This window comes from Syzygium oleosum, unplaced genomic scaffold, assembly GCF_021117445.2.
Source record: "Syzygium oleosum isolate NSW1041296 unplaced genomic scaffold, Sole_v2.1 Sole_v2.42, whole genome shotgun sequence".
Lineage (NCBI taxonomy): Eukaryota > Viridiplantae > Streptophyta > Magnoliopsida > Myrtales > Myrtaceae > Syzygium > Syzygium oleosum.
Genome location: NW_026607526.1, coordinates 1,467,921 through 1,483,203, shown reverse-complemented (window position 1 = coordinate 1,483,203; position 15,283 = coordinate 1,467,921). Strand labels below are relative to the sequence as shown.

General features: G+C 43.0%; 3 protein-coding genes across 3 annotated transcripts; 2 read left to right on the top strand and 1 right to left on the bottom strand.

Annotated features, from left to right (window-relative positions):
• The first annotated feature begins 1,702 nt into the window (after positions 1 to 1,702).
• Positions 1,703 to 3,168, top strand: LOC115691252 (probable calcium-binding protein CML17). The gene has a single exon (XM_056306301.1). It carries the CDS (start codon positions 1,763 to 1,765, stop codon positions 2,477 to 2,479), a length of 717 nt encoding a protein of 238 aa, XP_056162276.1. The 5' UTR covers positions 1,703 to 1,762; the 3' UTR covers positions 2,480 to 3,168.
• Positions 3,169 to 4,736: 1,568 nt separating this feature from the next.
• On the bottom strand, positions 4,737 to 8,372 carry LOC115691224 (uncharacterized). The gene is made up of 5 exons (XM_030617810.2): positions 7,677 to 8,372; positions 6,536 to 6,692; positions 5,719 to 5,939; positions 5,406 to 5,579; positions 4,737 to 5,147 (listed from the first exon to the last, which is right to left on the bottom strand). The coding sequence occupies exons 1-5, from the start codon at positions 7,896 to 7,898 to the stop codon at positions 5,061 to 5,063; spliced, it is 861 nt and encodes a 286-aa protein (XP_030473670.1). The 5' UTR covers positions 7,899 to 8,372; the 3' UTR covers positions 4,737 to 5,060.
• Positions 8,373 to 11,010: 2,638 nt separating this feature from the next.
• On the top strand, positions 11,011 to 15,162 carry LOC115691225 (actin-related protein 6). The gene is made up of 8 exons (XM_056306265.1): positions 11,011 to 11,551; positions 11,850 to 12,110; positions 12,992 to 13,199; positions 13,331 to 13,394; positions 13,799 to 13,883; positions 14,008 to 14,058; positions 14,145 to 14,207; positions 14,294 to 15,162. Exons 1-8 carry the CDS (start codon positions 11,076 to 11,078, stop codon positions 14,421 to 14,423), a joined length of 1,338 nt encoding a protein of 445 aa, XP_056162240.1. The 5' UTR covers positions 11,011 to 11,075; the 3' UTR covers positions 14,424 to 15,162.
• Positions 15,163 to 15,283: the final 121 nt, after the last annotated feature.

Genomic DNA, 15,283 nt, shown 5'->3' with positions numbered 1-15,283 from the left:
GCGATCGCTCCCTCTATGCAGCTAGCCATGCCTCAGTCCAACAACCGTCCTCGAGTTACTCGTACACTAAATCCGCCACTCATACGTCACTCATACATTTGCGATTGATAACCACATGCAAATCGTTCAATAGTAATGAGGTCTGGATGCTTTTGGGAACTTTGATATGTAAACGGCTGATTCTAAATTTGTCAAACGAATGGATCGGGTAGGATTTATGTCGGTTAAAAAATTATCCGATTCAAATTAACCTATTTAACCCATTTCCATATGATACAAATTTAGTAATTCATACTCGGCCTGACTTATATCTAACACATACCACACGCGGCTCATATTGCTAAAATGCTTTTATATTTAACCAAATTTGAAAAAACTCATACCCAAACTAGAGTGAACGAGTGCTAGATCGAGTAAGGGCGAGAATGAGTGAAGAGAGAGTCATGAAAGTGGGTTGGATCTGAGTGAGTTGTGAACCTTTTTAACACTCGTATTATTTTGAATTTTACCATTCTCAACATATTTATGGCCTATATACTGAATATAATTAATCAATATAACAACCCCGCTAATCAAATATAGGTTAAGAAATGGGTATATGGCCCATTTTGACAAGTCTATTGAGCCTGACGTCCGATTCAAGGTCGCTACTTCATATCTAGAGAGAGGTTGCAGAGGTCATGGTAACTTGAAATCATAGCCATGCCCAGTGTAGCAAATAATGACGTTGGTGAGTGGGCGGACGCTAGACCTATTAAAATGTGTTATATGCCCATTCCTTAATCCATATTTGATGAGCTGAGTTGTTAGTTATATTCAGTAAGTGGGTCACAAATAAATTTAGAATGGTAAAACCTAAAATAATATAGATGTTAAATTAGTCTACAATTTGATTAGACCCAACCCATCTCTATGACCCTTTCTCGCCCTCACTCGATCTCGTGCTCGTGCTCGTTCGTTCTACTCTCTCATTACATATGAATTTTCTTAGATTTGGTTAAATATGGAAGTGCTTCGGCAATATGGGTCGGATCGAGTATGAATCGGGTACGGACTGAGTCGGGTATGGGTTACTAGATTTGTATCACATGGAAATATGTCAAAACATATTAAATCGATCAATTTGGATTGGACCATTTTCGATCCCGACTCAAACCCAATCCGACCTACCCATTTTACTGGTCCGGCGGGCGCTCTGCACGAAGAAAAGGGGCAAAGCCAAAAAAAACTGCAAAGAAAAAGGGTGAAGAGCACGACTCCATCGTTATACTGATTTGCGATCATTATTATCTTCTTTTATAATTTACGAGCTCATGCACGAGGACCCCCCCGGCTACCCGGAGGCTCATGGAACAACCCGGCATTCCCGTCGCCATCGATCATGCGGGTCCCCACCAAAGGACCATAAAAGAAAAAGAACAAAAGAAAATGAATGCGCGCGGAACACTTCCTCTTCACTCCACGCGTATTGCGATGGCCACTTCTCCCACGATAGGACGACTCCCGGGCTTTAATTCCACGCGGTTTTGTGGCCCCCCCGGCCACGCCAAATACCGCGTTAACCCCTCCCGAACTTGGACGTCAACGTTCCACCCGTCTCTCCCCCATCCTCCTCCTTCTCCTCTTCTTCCTTCGTCCAACCACCCCTCCCTTGTCTTGTCTATCTCTCCCTGTGTGTCAGTGTCTCTCCCTCTCCTTCCTCTCATCTTCCTCAACTTCCTTCCCTTTCTCCTGCAGCAAACTCCCCATTACAAAGGAGGCCATGGTGCTGCTCACTGCCCTCTTGCTGTCCCTCGTCTTCCTCGCCTCCCTCGCCAACATACTCTTCCGCTTGCCCCCGAAGAAGCTCCCCGCGCTGCTCCGGACCCTCTTCGCGGAGCACCCTCCCGCCGCCGCTGCATCGCCCGCCGCGTCCGGCAAGTCGGATGGCGCCGCCGCCGTGGCGGCGACGGTGCTGGAGCAGCCGAGGAAGGAGCAGCGGCCGGATATGAGCGCGGAGAGGAGGACGGAGCTCAGGCGGGTGTTCGCGACGTTCGACAGGAACGGCGACGGGCACATCACGAGGGAGGAGCTGAGGGAGTCACTGCGGGGACTCCGGATCTCCGTGTCGGACGCGGAGGTGGAGGAGGCGGTGACCGGGTCCGACGCCAACGGGGACGGCCGCATCGACCTGGACGAGTTCTGCGGCCTCCTGGAGTCCATGTCCGCCGTCGAGAAGGCCGGCGGCGGCGGCGACGGCGACGGGGAGGCGGAGCTGAAGGAGGCGTTCGACGTGTTCGACAGGGACGGGGACGGGGTGATCACGGTGGAGGAGCTGGGGCGGGTGCTGTCGTCGCTGGGGATGAGCGAAGGGAAGAGGGCGGAGGCGTGCGAGGAGATGATCAGGAAGGTGGACGTGGACGGAGACGGGATGGTCAACTTCGACGAGTTCAAGAGGATGATGAGGGGCGGGCAAACGCTTCTCGTCTCTGCATATTGAGTCCTTTTTTTTGGGGCCGACCCTTTACTCCGTTTCCCTTGTATTCTCCGCCTCCCCAGTCATCAAGTGTCATGCAAGAACGCCAACGAATGGTGTACACTGTACAGGCAACTGATATAACCTAGAAGAAGACCGGTCACTTCAAGTGTCGATGGAGTCCTCGCAAGGATCAGATGTCCGAGAACGGGGTCCATCACAACCGTAAGATCAAAGTTCCGAATAGTGTTTCGTGGGTGTCTCTCGAGGGGATCCGACAGTCATCGAGGCGTCGACGGAGAAACCTCGAGCGTTAGGTAATAGATACATAATCCTATTTACTATGAGGGGTCACCTGTTCATCAGGGAATCTCTTGCAGTGTTGTATAGTTTTGTTCTTTCCTTCCTTGGGTTTTAACCTAGAAATTTGATAGAAACCAACCAGTAGGCATCGTGTTGATCGTTAGAACAGTGGTCCTGTGGTCAGAATAGAATGGGACGGTCGCGGCCCTTGCGGGGGTAGCAACAGAATTTGACTCCCCGGATGGAGTTTGATGATTTCTTCGTTCTTCTTCTTCTTTTTGTCCATTTTATGCACAGGCCGAGTCAAGGGGTGGAAGGGCTTGCCCAGTCAAATGTACTTCGTGGACATTTCGCGTCACCAGTTTCGACAATTTCATTCTCAATCTTATATATGACTCAACTTATAGAAACAGTATTGCATTGCGCTTGTACGGCATACATATCATATTCATTATCGAAGGATCACGTCGTAGCGTCGGCTTGTCCCTTTTGACCCCTGGAACACGCGAGGATGAAGGAGCCTCGTGTCCAGAATGAAGTTTGATGAATGATTCGAGGTTACTTCAATAGATAGAAGATCAATAACAAAAACGATGAAGTATTTTGCACATGGCTGCAATCGTACGTCTGGTTCTTCTATGCTAAATTTTTATGCAAGAGGAAGTATTGGAATCTCCACATTCTTATCGTACACTCAAGGGACTGCATCGAATATGCCTTGCCTTGAACGTTTTAGGTATCCTCAAATCGCGAATAGAAGCGAAACGGAACGGAACGGAGGCTTCCTTAGGAGTTCAGCCAACAATCTAATTGGCCGCATCATCATGAGCAACGAAGCAGTAGAACTTCACATTTTGCTATCGGGGTCTCGAGCACCAGAAAGCGAGATTCGGAGCTATTGAGCTTTGCTTTGTCACTGGATGGTTAAACGATACTCCGCGACTCACCATGCCTATTGAATGCTAAATCGATTGCAAAATTCTATCCTCTTACCGTGCCCAATGACCAAACAAACCTCAACAAACCTGTCGCAGACCAGAGGAGAGGAGCATTATCTTCCCACATGCTAAGTTCTGATTCTCAGAGGGCTTCTCTGAACTCTGCCTCCGGGGCTATATGCCTTAAGGACCTAGTTCTGCATTAGATTTGCTAATGGAAATTTAGAGTTGTGGCCCTACCATTCACAAACTTGTCCATACCGAAAGCAGCCCACCAGATAAAAAGCTAAAGTTCCTCGGCGATAGATCGATATGAACCGACACAGAGTCTCTATAAAAGACCAACCTTTCCTGTCTACCTTCCTTAGAGCTGAAGCAAGAAAGATGCTGGTCCTCCTGGAAAAGCATATCCTACAACTTACCTCGGGTAGATTCAACGAATGTCATAGTACTAATGGTATAAGGTTCTCGTACCACTCTTAGCAGGAACTACTGGCCAAGAAGGGGAAAAGGATGTAGTGCCAGGACTGGCTTTCCCTGTGTAGAGGACATGTTGAAGCTCCTTCAAAGAGCGTATCCTCTGAATTGAAGGTTTGAAAATGTTTTTATCTTTCAGATCATCGCAGAACGAAGCAACAGGTCCAATTAAGGTGGCAAATTGAAGCACACCTGCTTATGACAAGAAAAGTGCATCAAATTGTCATATTTTGATTGCACATCACCTCATGCATTAAATTATCTTAAATAAGGGAAATAATAGGTGCTATCCTAATCATTTGTTGGCCTAATTCCGTGAGCTTTCGTTTCGATGGGAGAAGGATCTTCCTTACAGTCAAGCTCTACCAAATATATCTGAGTGGTGATGGTAAATGGTTTTGAGGTGAGCAAAGCACAGTTTGCGCATTACACAAGGTGCCCCCTCATTGTCGTACTTGAGCAAGGTCGCGTCGCCAAGTTTCCTTGTCTGGCACTATGGGCATCGGTAGGATGCCCATGCAAGTGCCTTGAACGACATTGCTTCTACTTATTTGCTAGAGCAGTTCATGAAACAATGTGATATTGCAGTGATACAGCAACTTTCAGAAACAATGATCCCCACATAATTACACACACACAACCAGATACTGGCATAACATGCAACACCATTTCCATCTGCTTAAATAGGAATAAAGAAGAATAACAATGTAACAAGCTAGTTTCTAACTTTGTTTTGCTAACTCGTCTTGTAAGACACCCACTGCTGATTGCGGATGGTGGGGAGGATTACAGCTTTTGCATGTTTTCAGGCCATTTGCACCCTTTAAAAGAGAGCGCATAAGACCACAGTCCACATCAACAGCCCAAATCAACGGATTCTCAGTTCCCTAAAACACATCAGGGTGAAAACGCCCAGGGATGGAGCTACTCTGTTGAGCTTGCTTCAGGTGCATCGTGAGTGCATAGTTGTTCACCTAGAATGGCATCAAAAGATAAAACAGTAAGAAAAAGATCAAATTGCTAGTGACCAAAGAAGAGCAAGGGTTACACCAAGACAACAAGATGGATTCTATATATCTCAAGGACCTGTCAATGAATGGAGCCAAACAGGAAATATGAAAACCTCTTTACATTCGACATATAAATGCTATAACAGATATGAGGTAATTTATGTTCAACTAAATAAAAACTAAGCATATAGCTTAGAAGATTCAAGGTTCACAAGTTCAAACCTCAAGAGTCCTCAACTGCTCCTGGTACTGAGATACCAGCTGCTTCAAATGCTGCAATTCCTGACTCCTTATTTCGTGCTCTTTCTGGCGTTCATGCTGAATAGCCACAGCTCTCTTGAGAATTGTATTTTCTTGAATCAGTGCTTCAACTTGTTGCTTCAGCAGCATATTTTCCTGGAAGGGATACCGTCGGCATAACAGAGCTGATCATTCTTAAGTCTTTTTTTTTTTTTGGGGGGGGGTTTAGGTATTTGGGGGGCCAGGGGGGTCGAAAGTCAAAGTAGTAAATACTCCATATGACTAAAATAGCTACCTGGTGAAAGTTCCTGGATGCTTCTGCACCAGCCCGTGCCAAGATGGACTTCTCTAATGCCTCGAGTGCTCTCGCAGCACGGGCTTTGGCATCATCCATGTTGGAGGCACTCATCATCTCTCTGACAAAGAGCTCCACCCATTCAGCCCCATCAATTGATATTGTCTCTTCAGCTGATGAATCCTGTGTTAAAGCTGGCTCTCCAGCAGTTGTTGCACCCCCTGCAATGCAACATCCATCGTCTACTGTCATAAAACTCAAACCACAACAAGGAGAAAATACTTTGAAAATTAAAAGTAAGATGACACATCAATAAAAAATTCAATAAGAAGGTAAATCCAGAACTAAAGCCTGGCTCATGACAAGTGGTTAAAGCAAAAGGATCAAATCCCTACCACCCCCCGCCTCAAGAAAAGGATGCAACATAAGATTGTGATGAAGAGAGAGCCCCAAAGCAGGTAATTGAGGTCAAAGTAAATTGGATATTCATCGCTTAATGTGCTCTCACATGCCACAAGGCAAATTCAAAAACCTAGGTACGACAGCATTCCTTCCTACTCTGTAATCCAATTTCAAAAGAGAACCATGCCATTCTTTCTAATAATCCAAATATATGAAATTGATTGTTTAACTTCCACATCTATAAAATGAATCCTGTGACGATGAAGGAACATAAAAACTCAAAGTTCCCCAAAAATATACAGAAATTAACGCGTATAAGTTAATATTACTCCAAGTAAGCATGCTCTTTGAGTTGACTTTCGAGGAGCTTGCTTTCCTAATTCAGGCAGTTAATTTACCAAGATCCAAGATTCACCTTGTGACTGAAGCGGAACATTGACATCCACTGATGCATTAGACCCATCCAGAGCAGAACCCAAATTTGGATCAGTAGATCCCAAGCGAAGTTCATGCAATCTTCTGATGGCGGAATCCAAGTCATTACCACTCTCTTCAAGTGCTCTTTCAAGAAGCTGGAACATGTCAAAACAATGTAAAAGGTCATATTAGCAACCTGGTGGTTATATTTTCTTTCTAATGAGAATCAGATCATCATCTGGGAAGAAAAACAAAAAGAAAGTTTATTCAGATATCAAATTGGGTCATTTTTTCGCATGTTTCATTACAATGAACACGAGACTCCAATTACAACATAGGCTGTCAATTGCTAGGCAATGCCATAATCACAGGATAAGTAACAAAAGAAGCGCTCTAAAACAGAAAATATAGATTTTTACTTCTTGACGAAACATAAGATCACTGATCATAAGGTTCCACGATGATATGCGGTCAATCAAACAAATTGAAAATCATGTCACAAGTCGATCGATATGTAATTATCCAATATTTTCTAAAAAGAGGTCAATGCTAATATGCTCAAAACACCTGAAGCCATGAACATAAGATCACTGATCATAAGGTTCCACGATGATATGTGGTCAATCAAATGAATTGAAAATCATGTCACAAGTCGATCGATATGTAATCATTCAATATTTTCTAAAAAGAGGTCAATGCTAATATGCTCAAAACACCTGAAGCCATGAAAATAAGATCACTGATCATACGGTTCCATGATGATAAGCGGTCAATCAACCGAATTGAAAATCATGTCACAAGACAGATCAACATCTAACAGATCAATATTCATTAAGAGAGATCAATGCTAATATACTCAAATCACCTAAAGCTATGATTAGAACTCCTCAGCTTAAATATCATCTACCAACAACAACCCGGAAGCAGAAGACCGATAAAATCGACAAAACCCAGAAATCAGGAGCACGTATGAAAAAGGCATAAACAAAGTCATTTATGGACGAAATTGAAGAAACCCAAAGGATAATTCACAGCCTAAAAGCCGATCAAAGTCGAACAAGTTTCCATTCCTCTACCCAAGAAACTGCACAAGAATCAAATAAAGGGCACACATGCAGGACGATGGAACAGTTCGAGACCTGCTTGTCCATATCAGGGAAGATCGCAGCGAGCTGCTCGATCAGGACCGCCGACCCCGGCAGGTGCGAGGACGGGGGAGGAGGAGAAGAGGACGGCTGCTGCCTCGGAGGGGACAAGCGGACCGGGGAGGACGAGCAGCGAATTCTCTTGGAGACGACGGGGGACGGTGCAGCACTCAATTCCTCAAAAAAAGATCTCTTGCCACACACTATTGCAGACATGTTTTTGCAGAAATCTGTCTGCTTTCTCTCTCGCCTTCTCTCTCTCTCCCCTCCCTCTCTCTAGCGGCCGATCTAATCTAACAACCCTTTGAAGCCCACGACCAAGCTCATGCAGCTGATCTTCCAACTGGGTCGATTCAGATCAACGGGAACAGGGATAGCATCGAACCCAGTTGACCCGAAACGCCAAAAAACCAAGAACAGGCACAGAGACAAAGAGGGCAGTCCCCAATCTCCGATTCCGGGCGGTTTCTTGATTTTCTTGCTGGGTTTTCAAGAGGACTCGGGGGAGGGGGGAGGAAAGCGGATCTTGATACGGGCAGGGATTCGGTCTGGTGACTTGGGGGAGAGGGAGAGGGAGAGAAGCTGGAGGAAGCAAATTGAGGAGAATAACCCTATTTACCTTCCACAAATTGGGCAGTCACGACCCCCTTTATCCTCCCTCTCTCTCTCTCTCTTCTCTCTGTGCTTCTGCATAATTAAAGCTGCTTTTTTTTTTTGGTTTTTTGGTTTCCTTTTCCCTGGTTTGGTTTTCTTGTCTGTGAGGTCAAAGCAAAGGTTCTTGTCCGAGTGGGGATTGGTGCTCCGGTGGCGGATGGGTATTGGGTCACGGCGAAGAAGGCTAGGGTGATGTTACAGGCTAGCACGACGAAGGTTGGAGGGAGATGGCCGTAGCCCTGCCCAGCAAGAAACTTTTCAAGATAGGCCGATGGCCACGGTGAGCCCGGTCAGAGTTGGGGGCTCTCTCTTTCGCCCCTGTCGTCTTAACTTTAATTCATTATGCCATATTATTTATTTAAAAAAATTTAATTTATTCAATGTCGTCGTTCTTAAACTTTCAAACATTTGTACATAATTTAAGAATTGCATTGAATATTTACTAATAGTTCGTAGACCACATTAAATAAATAAATAAAATTTGGGACGACATTGCATGATAGGTCAAAATTCAAGAATCATATTGCACAAATTAAAAATCCTAAGATGACATTGTGTATTGGACCAAATCTATACATAATTTGTGCTATTGTCCCGGATATCTAAGTCAATTTACCTATTTGGAATGACTTTTTCTACTGTTTTTCTTTTATAAATTAGAGTTGAGGCACGCACTATGCGAATGCGGGCAACTTGGTAGTTCTCCGTGGAAAGAAAGATGAGTGAGCTACAACGAGGAACCCATAATCATGAGAAATGAGGTGACCAAAGTGGGTGATTTTAGTGGGAAGTACTAGATACCCACCAACACAAAACTATCCTTTCGGGCGTGCGAAATTCTCTTTGCAAAAGTCGTAAAAAGCTTGGCCTAATACTCTAAAAAAACTTCAAACTTTAATTTTTGTCTCAATTTTACCTTTTGTTTCATAAAAACCTCCAACTTTGGATTATGTTCCAATTCTACCTTAAATATTTTTTTGTCTCATAAAAAACCCGCAACTTTAGATACAGTCCTAATTCTACCATAAACCTTTTTTGTATCATTAAAAAGCCTCAATTTTGGGTTCATTAGCAATTCTAGCCTAACTTTTTATTTGTCTTATAAAAATTCTCAGCTTTAGGTCCAGTTTAATTTCACTCTAATTATTTTTTTGTCTTATAAAAGATCATTAACTTTTACTTGAGTCCCAAATTTTCTCTCCATTAACCCTTCGTTAAAATCACCCTTAGTGATTTTGTGCTCGTCGATCTTTCATGCTTGGGAATGTTTCATTTCTAGCGGTCGAAGAGCTCGCACTCGAGACGCTTAAATAGCTCATGCTCGGAACGCTTGAACAGCTTATGCTCGGGAGTTTTCCATCTCTCGGTTTCCAACGAGAAATTTTGGAAGAAGGGTTAATGTTGGCAGATTTGTGACTCAAGTAAAAGTTTGTGATTTTTTATAGGACTAAAAATTTAAAGGAACCACCCGCCTGGGTGGCGCTGCTGGAGCGCGCACTCTTCCTCTCGCAAAAGGTTGAGTGTTCGAATCTCGGGCGCCGCAGGGTGACTTAACCGGTGGCACATGTGTGGTGGCTAGCACGTGTCGCCCCCAGGGTTTACTCCCCGGCTGTCGGCCGTGCGGGGGTTCCCTGGGTTACAAAAAAAAAAAAAATTAAGGGTAAAATTGGAATTAGGCATTAAAATTGGGATAAGACCTAAATTTAGGGGTTTTTCATAAAACAAAAAAAAGTTTATGGTAGAATTGGGACATAACCTAAAGTTGAGGGTTTTTATAGAGCAAAAAAAGGCCATGGTAGAATTGGGACATGACCTAAAGTTGAAGGTTTTTTTATGAGATAAAAGGTAAGATTGGGGCAAAAGTTAAAATTTGAGATTTTTTTGAGTATTAGGCCTAAAAGGCTTTAGGATATTTTAGCAGATGTGATGTTGGACATAAAAAATCGCTCCCTGTGTTTGTTTTCTTCCAGAGAGAGGACTGGAATACGGGATGAACCTCTTCCTCCATCGTACTGGGGAATCCTTTCTCCTGTCTTCCCTTAAACTTTTTAAGGTCCTACTCAGGATCGGATACTTCTCTTTGCTAATAGTATAAATCTTGCGATGTTTGCAATTTGATTTTTATTTAACACAGACATTTGAAAAGACTAAAGATATTTCATTATTGGCATATAAATCTATATACTTATGCAAATCTTTCAAATTTAATGTTACTCTTTTTGTTATTTTCGAATCAACATATATCCGGTGTTGTCGAATTTGGATCCATTAAACAATTATATACTTTTTTTTTATAAGTAATAGATTTTTCGAGCACCCGACTAAATTTCAGTAACGATAGTCCCTCGTCCCATACATATCGTGTAATTATAAAAAATAATCCTTTGATTAAGGCTCTGTTTGTTTTGACCAACAAAAAAGGCTTTCTATAATGGATGTGGAAAATATTTTTCAAAAAATTATTTCTTATATCTCCTATAAAAATTAATGAATGAAAAACATTTTCATCATTCAGGTAAATATATTATTGTAAAAAATAAAAATATTTTTTATTGACTAATTATTTAAATAATATAAGCGATATATTTAAAAAAATAAATTATTAATTATTATTTTTTGGCGAAATAAATAGAGTTTGTTATTAAACCGAGGCATCGCACCATCCATATTGATATATATGCCACTTCACCCCGACTGCCCACTGCCTGACCAGTCGCTCTCTCTATTTCCGCCGGAGAAATGTCCGGCGTGGTGGTCCTCGACAACGGCGGCGGCCTCATAAAGGCCGGCCGCGGCGGCGATCTCGACCCCACCACCGTCCTCCCCAACTGCCTCCTCCGCCCCCTCTCCTCCAAGAAGTTCCTCCACCCCGACCCCCTCCCCCACTCCTCCTCCTCCTCCGCCGCCGCCGCCACCGCCGCCGCCGCGGCCGCCGCCCTCGACCTCACCTCCGCCGCCGTCCGCCGGCCCATCGACCGCGGCTACCTCATAAACGCCGACCTGCAGCGCGACATCTGGGCCCACCTCTTCGCCAGCCACCTCCGCGTCAGCACCGCCTCCGCCTCCCTCCTCCTCACCGAGCCGCCCTTCACCCTCCCTTCCATCCAGCGCGCCACCGACGAGCTCGTCTTCGAGGACTTCAACTTCAAGTCCCTCTACGTCGCCGACTCTGCTTCGCTCGTTCACCTGTACGAGGCCAGCACGAGCCCACAAGGGTAATCGCTATAATGTTCGACTCATACCCTCGTTTTATTAGGATACTGGGAAATGATGTGTGGGTTGGTTTAGGACTTCTCTTCTGGGAGGAGTTATGGGTATCATTCTGAGATTCTGGTCATGGCTGATTGTTGATGGAACAAAGCTATTGAAGCATCAAAGTTGACTAGAATGAGCTTAAAGTCTTGATAATTTTTTTTTAAGATTTCCTCTTTCATATATGGGAATCTTGAAAAGCTGGAAATTTCGAGTTGTTTATGGCTTTTCACGTTGTTGTGGCTTTCGGGTGTGTGTCAGGTTGGTCTCCAAGGCACAGTGCAGTCTTGTTGTGGATTGCGGGTTCTCTTTTACACACGCGACGCCTGTTTTTCAAAATTTTACTTTGAATTATGGGGTGAAGAGGATCGATCTGGGCGGGAAGGCTTTGACGAATTATTTGAAGGAGCTGGTGTCGTATAGATCGATTAATGTTATGGATGAGAGCTTCTTGATGGATGATGTTAAGGAGAAGCTATGCTTTGTTTCCCTTGATGTTGACCGTGATTTGCAGCTTGCAAGGTAATGCTTTATTTTGTTAGACGTCTCATCATGATGAGTTGAAGATAGTCTAGCAGTTTATGTATGGAGTTAAGCTTGTTTCTGCTTTGTTGCTTGGAAAATGAGGGAAATGATGAATATCAAAATCTGAAGGTAATGGTAAGTAACAGAATTTCATTCAGTAGTTTGTTTCCTGAAAATTTGGGACAGTGAGATCAAGTCTCTTCTTGCCCAATTTAAATATCTGCCAATTACATAGGTTTGCATTATACTTGCAAATGGTTTGCAAATGTGTTTAAATTTTTAATGCTCCACAATATGACTATACATGGCTAAGCTGCTACTGGTATCAAAACTAGCCTTGCTACTAGCCATCCAGCTGTTATTGAATCATCCAGAGATTTTTTCAGCACAAAATTTAAGTCAACAAGATAAGGAACCCCAAGCAGCTGAACCCTTCAGGAAGCATGGTATAAAATTACGAATAGCCTGGGGAATTGAATTAATTTTATCAGTTAATATCACTAAATTTAGGAGTGAAAGAGGAGTGCATACATCTTTCAAAGAATCATAAGGAATTGGATCTTACAGAACTTGATACATAAGTGTAATGGCACAAAAAATTCATGCAGATGGCTCATATAACGGGATAAGGCATAAAGCTTAGTTGTTGTTTTCAATATTTCTTAGTTAGTTAGTTGTGTTAGAACTTCTATCTATGCATTTTTTAGCCTCTATGTTTAGCATTCAGTTTAGTAAGTATCACCCAAAGAAATCAAATGCCCTGCAGTACAGCAGAAGTTTTTGGTTAGTTAGTTAATTGTGTTAGAACTTCTACCAATGCATATTGGTAGACAACTGTCACTTCAGTGAGCTCACAAGAATCAACTGTACTTCTTTAGGAAGCCTGGACATGATAATGTCTTTAGATGCACATATGTTCTTCCTGACGGAGTCACACATACAAAGGGCTTTGTCAAAGACCCAGAAGCAGCACGACGACACCTCAATTCGACCGATGAGTCTCATCTTACATCAGGTGGAACGATTATTGATGTTGAGAGGCCAGAATCTGCAGAGGACAGAAAGAGAATTGACTTAACCAAAAATGTAATATCGTATATATTCATTACAGCTCTTTCGGGGTTTTTTTTATTCGTAAATGTCTGGTGCGTGCACAGAAAAAATATAGAAGATATTTTCCTTTGCGACTTTCCTTAAATTTTCTACCTTCTATACAGGAGTTCGACCTGACGAATGAGCGATTCCTTGTCCCAGAGATGATTTTTCGACCTGCAGATTTGGGTGCGTTTTGTGCTCCTATCTTGTTGTAGTCTGCTCTTAAGTACCTTAGTTATGAATTTATGTATTGGTGAATTGTTTAGTGCCTGTCACTAAGAGATGTCAATCACATCTTGTTCAGTCGAAGGAAGTGACAAATCACATCCTGTTTGGTCTAAGAAAGGGCTTAATCTGATCCATTGGTCATTTTTTGTCTTTGTGGTCAACATCCGTCATTATTGGTTCTAAATCTACTTTTCGGCATCTTAGATGAAGATTCAATGTATTGGTGCATTTACCAGTTGTCTGTTACTAAGAAATGTCAATCACATCTTGTTTGGTCTGAGGAAGTGATCCTTCCATCATTTATTGTTCAGTAATGTATAAATATCAGCCATTGAAGTGCAACTGTGGAACTTCTTTTTCAGGAATGAATCAGGCTGGACTGGCAGAGTGCATTGTTCGAGCTATCAGTTCCTGCCATCCGCATCTTCATCCCGTTCTTTATGAAAGGTATTCTGTCCTTCGAGCATTGCCGTGTTGAACTGCTGGCTTCACTTCTATGCATTTGCAATTGTCAATTACCAGTAGTTAACTTCTTTTTGTGCTCTTCTTTTCTTTTTTCTGAATTTTGAAGCATCATATTGACTGGTGGAAGCACACTTTTTCCTCGATTTGCTGCGAGACTGTAAGCTTTCTCTTTCCATTACCTCCTCTTGAGTTGATTCTAGTGAGGCATTTTCACCGCCTTATAGTGTTGACACTTTCCTACAGAGAAAAAGAACTCCGGCCTCTTGTCCCTGATTACTACAAAGTGAAGATAACCACTCAACAAGAGTAACTTTTTCCCTTCTATGTTTCATTTGTCACTCCAAAGATGCTATTGTTGGCCTCCTTTTGCCTAAATTGTCTATTATCTTCAGTCCTCTACTAGGTGTGTGGCGAGGAGGATCACTTTTGGCATCCAGCCCCGATTTCGAAGCAATGTGCGTCACAAAAGCTGAGTATGAAGAGCTGGGATCTGCTCGATGCCGCCGGAGATTCCTTCGTTGAGTTGAATTCAAACGTTTCGGCATGCTTGATTACTCTGAGTAACCCATTCCCATATGGTCCCTTCTCTGAGAAGACATTGAAGGTTGGAATCTAGAAAGTCGCAGAGTCAAAACAAGAATGTTTTGAGATACTTGAGGAATGGGCATGGAGGGCATGGACTGCAGAGGATACATCTTAAGTGGTTGAATCTGTTTTCAGGTGAATTATTAGACAAGGTGGTTGAGGATCTTTATGGGTGCTTACTACTGATCGGAGCAGTTTTCTCATGATGTTGCTGAGCTAGCCCATAATTTCCGGCATCCTACATCCAGCATATCTGTGGAATGGTGAAGGTGTTCAAATCAAGCTGACCGCCAGAAAAGAGGGACTTTGGATTCTGCAACTACCAGTGGAGCAATATTTCAACTGGGTAGTTCCATGGCGAGACCTCGTGGCACTGTCAGCGGTCGATGGAGATATATAAACTGCCTGCTCATTTCTCTGCTGCTGTAGCTTCTATGTTTAGCGTCCTGCGGAGATGATGGTACTGAAATCGGTGAAGATTGCTCATTAATTTCCGCCCGGTCGGCACTGAGCTTTGAGCCAAACTTTCTGACCTTCATGCAGATCTGCTGGCTTCCTGAACCGTGCAATTTATGACCATCATCATTTGTTTGGGTGACTTTGGTTGTCCCAAATTTTCTAAGAGGCTTAATTTATTCTCTTTAATTTTAAGCATTTTATGTTTTGGATTAGCGAATTTAACCTGCTAAAACTAACCATATCATTACATCTTTGAAGATATTTCTAAAAAAATTTGAACTCCAAATTATATAATCCCAAAATTATGGCGAAAGGGGGAAAAAAAGAGAAATCCAATG

What these genes read in the sequence shown, in the direction of transcription:
- LOC115691252 (XM_056306301.1), top strand. Translation starts at nt 1,763, where the DNA reads ATGGTGCTGCTCACTGCCCTCTTGCTGTCCCTCGTCTTCCTCGCCTCC.
- LOC115691224 (XM_030617810.2), bottom strand. Translation starts at nt 7,898, where the DNA reads ATGTCTGCAATAGTGTGTGGCAAGAGATCTTTTTTTGAGGAATTGAGT. An exon ending in TGTTCCGCTTCAGTCACAAG is followed by an intron (nt 5,940 to 6,535) that starts GTGAATCTTGGA and finishes GTTGCATTGCAG; the next exon opens with GGGGTGCAACAACTGCTGGA. An exon ending in CATCCAGGAACTTTCACCAG is followed by an intron (nt 5,580 to 5,718) that starts GTAGCTATTTTA and finishes TATCCCTTCCAG; the next exon opens with GAAAATATGCTGCTGAAGCA.
- LOC115691225 (XM_056306265.1), top strand. Translation starts at nt 11,076, where the DNA reads ATGTCCGGCGTGGTGGTCCTCGACAACGGCGGCGGCCTCATAAAGGCC. An exon ending in CGTGATTTGCAGCTTGCAAG is followed by an intron (nt 12,111 to 12,991) that starts GTAATGCTTTAT and finishes GTACTTCTTTAG; the next exon opens with GAAGCCTGGACATGATAATG. An exon ending in CATCCCGTTCTTTATGAAAG is followed by an intron (nt 13,884 to 14,007) that starts GTATTCTGTCCT and finishes TGAATTTTGAAG; the next exon opens with CATCATATTGACTGGTGGAA.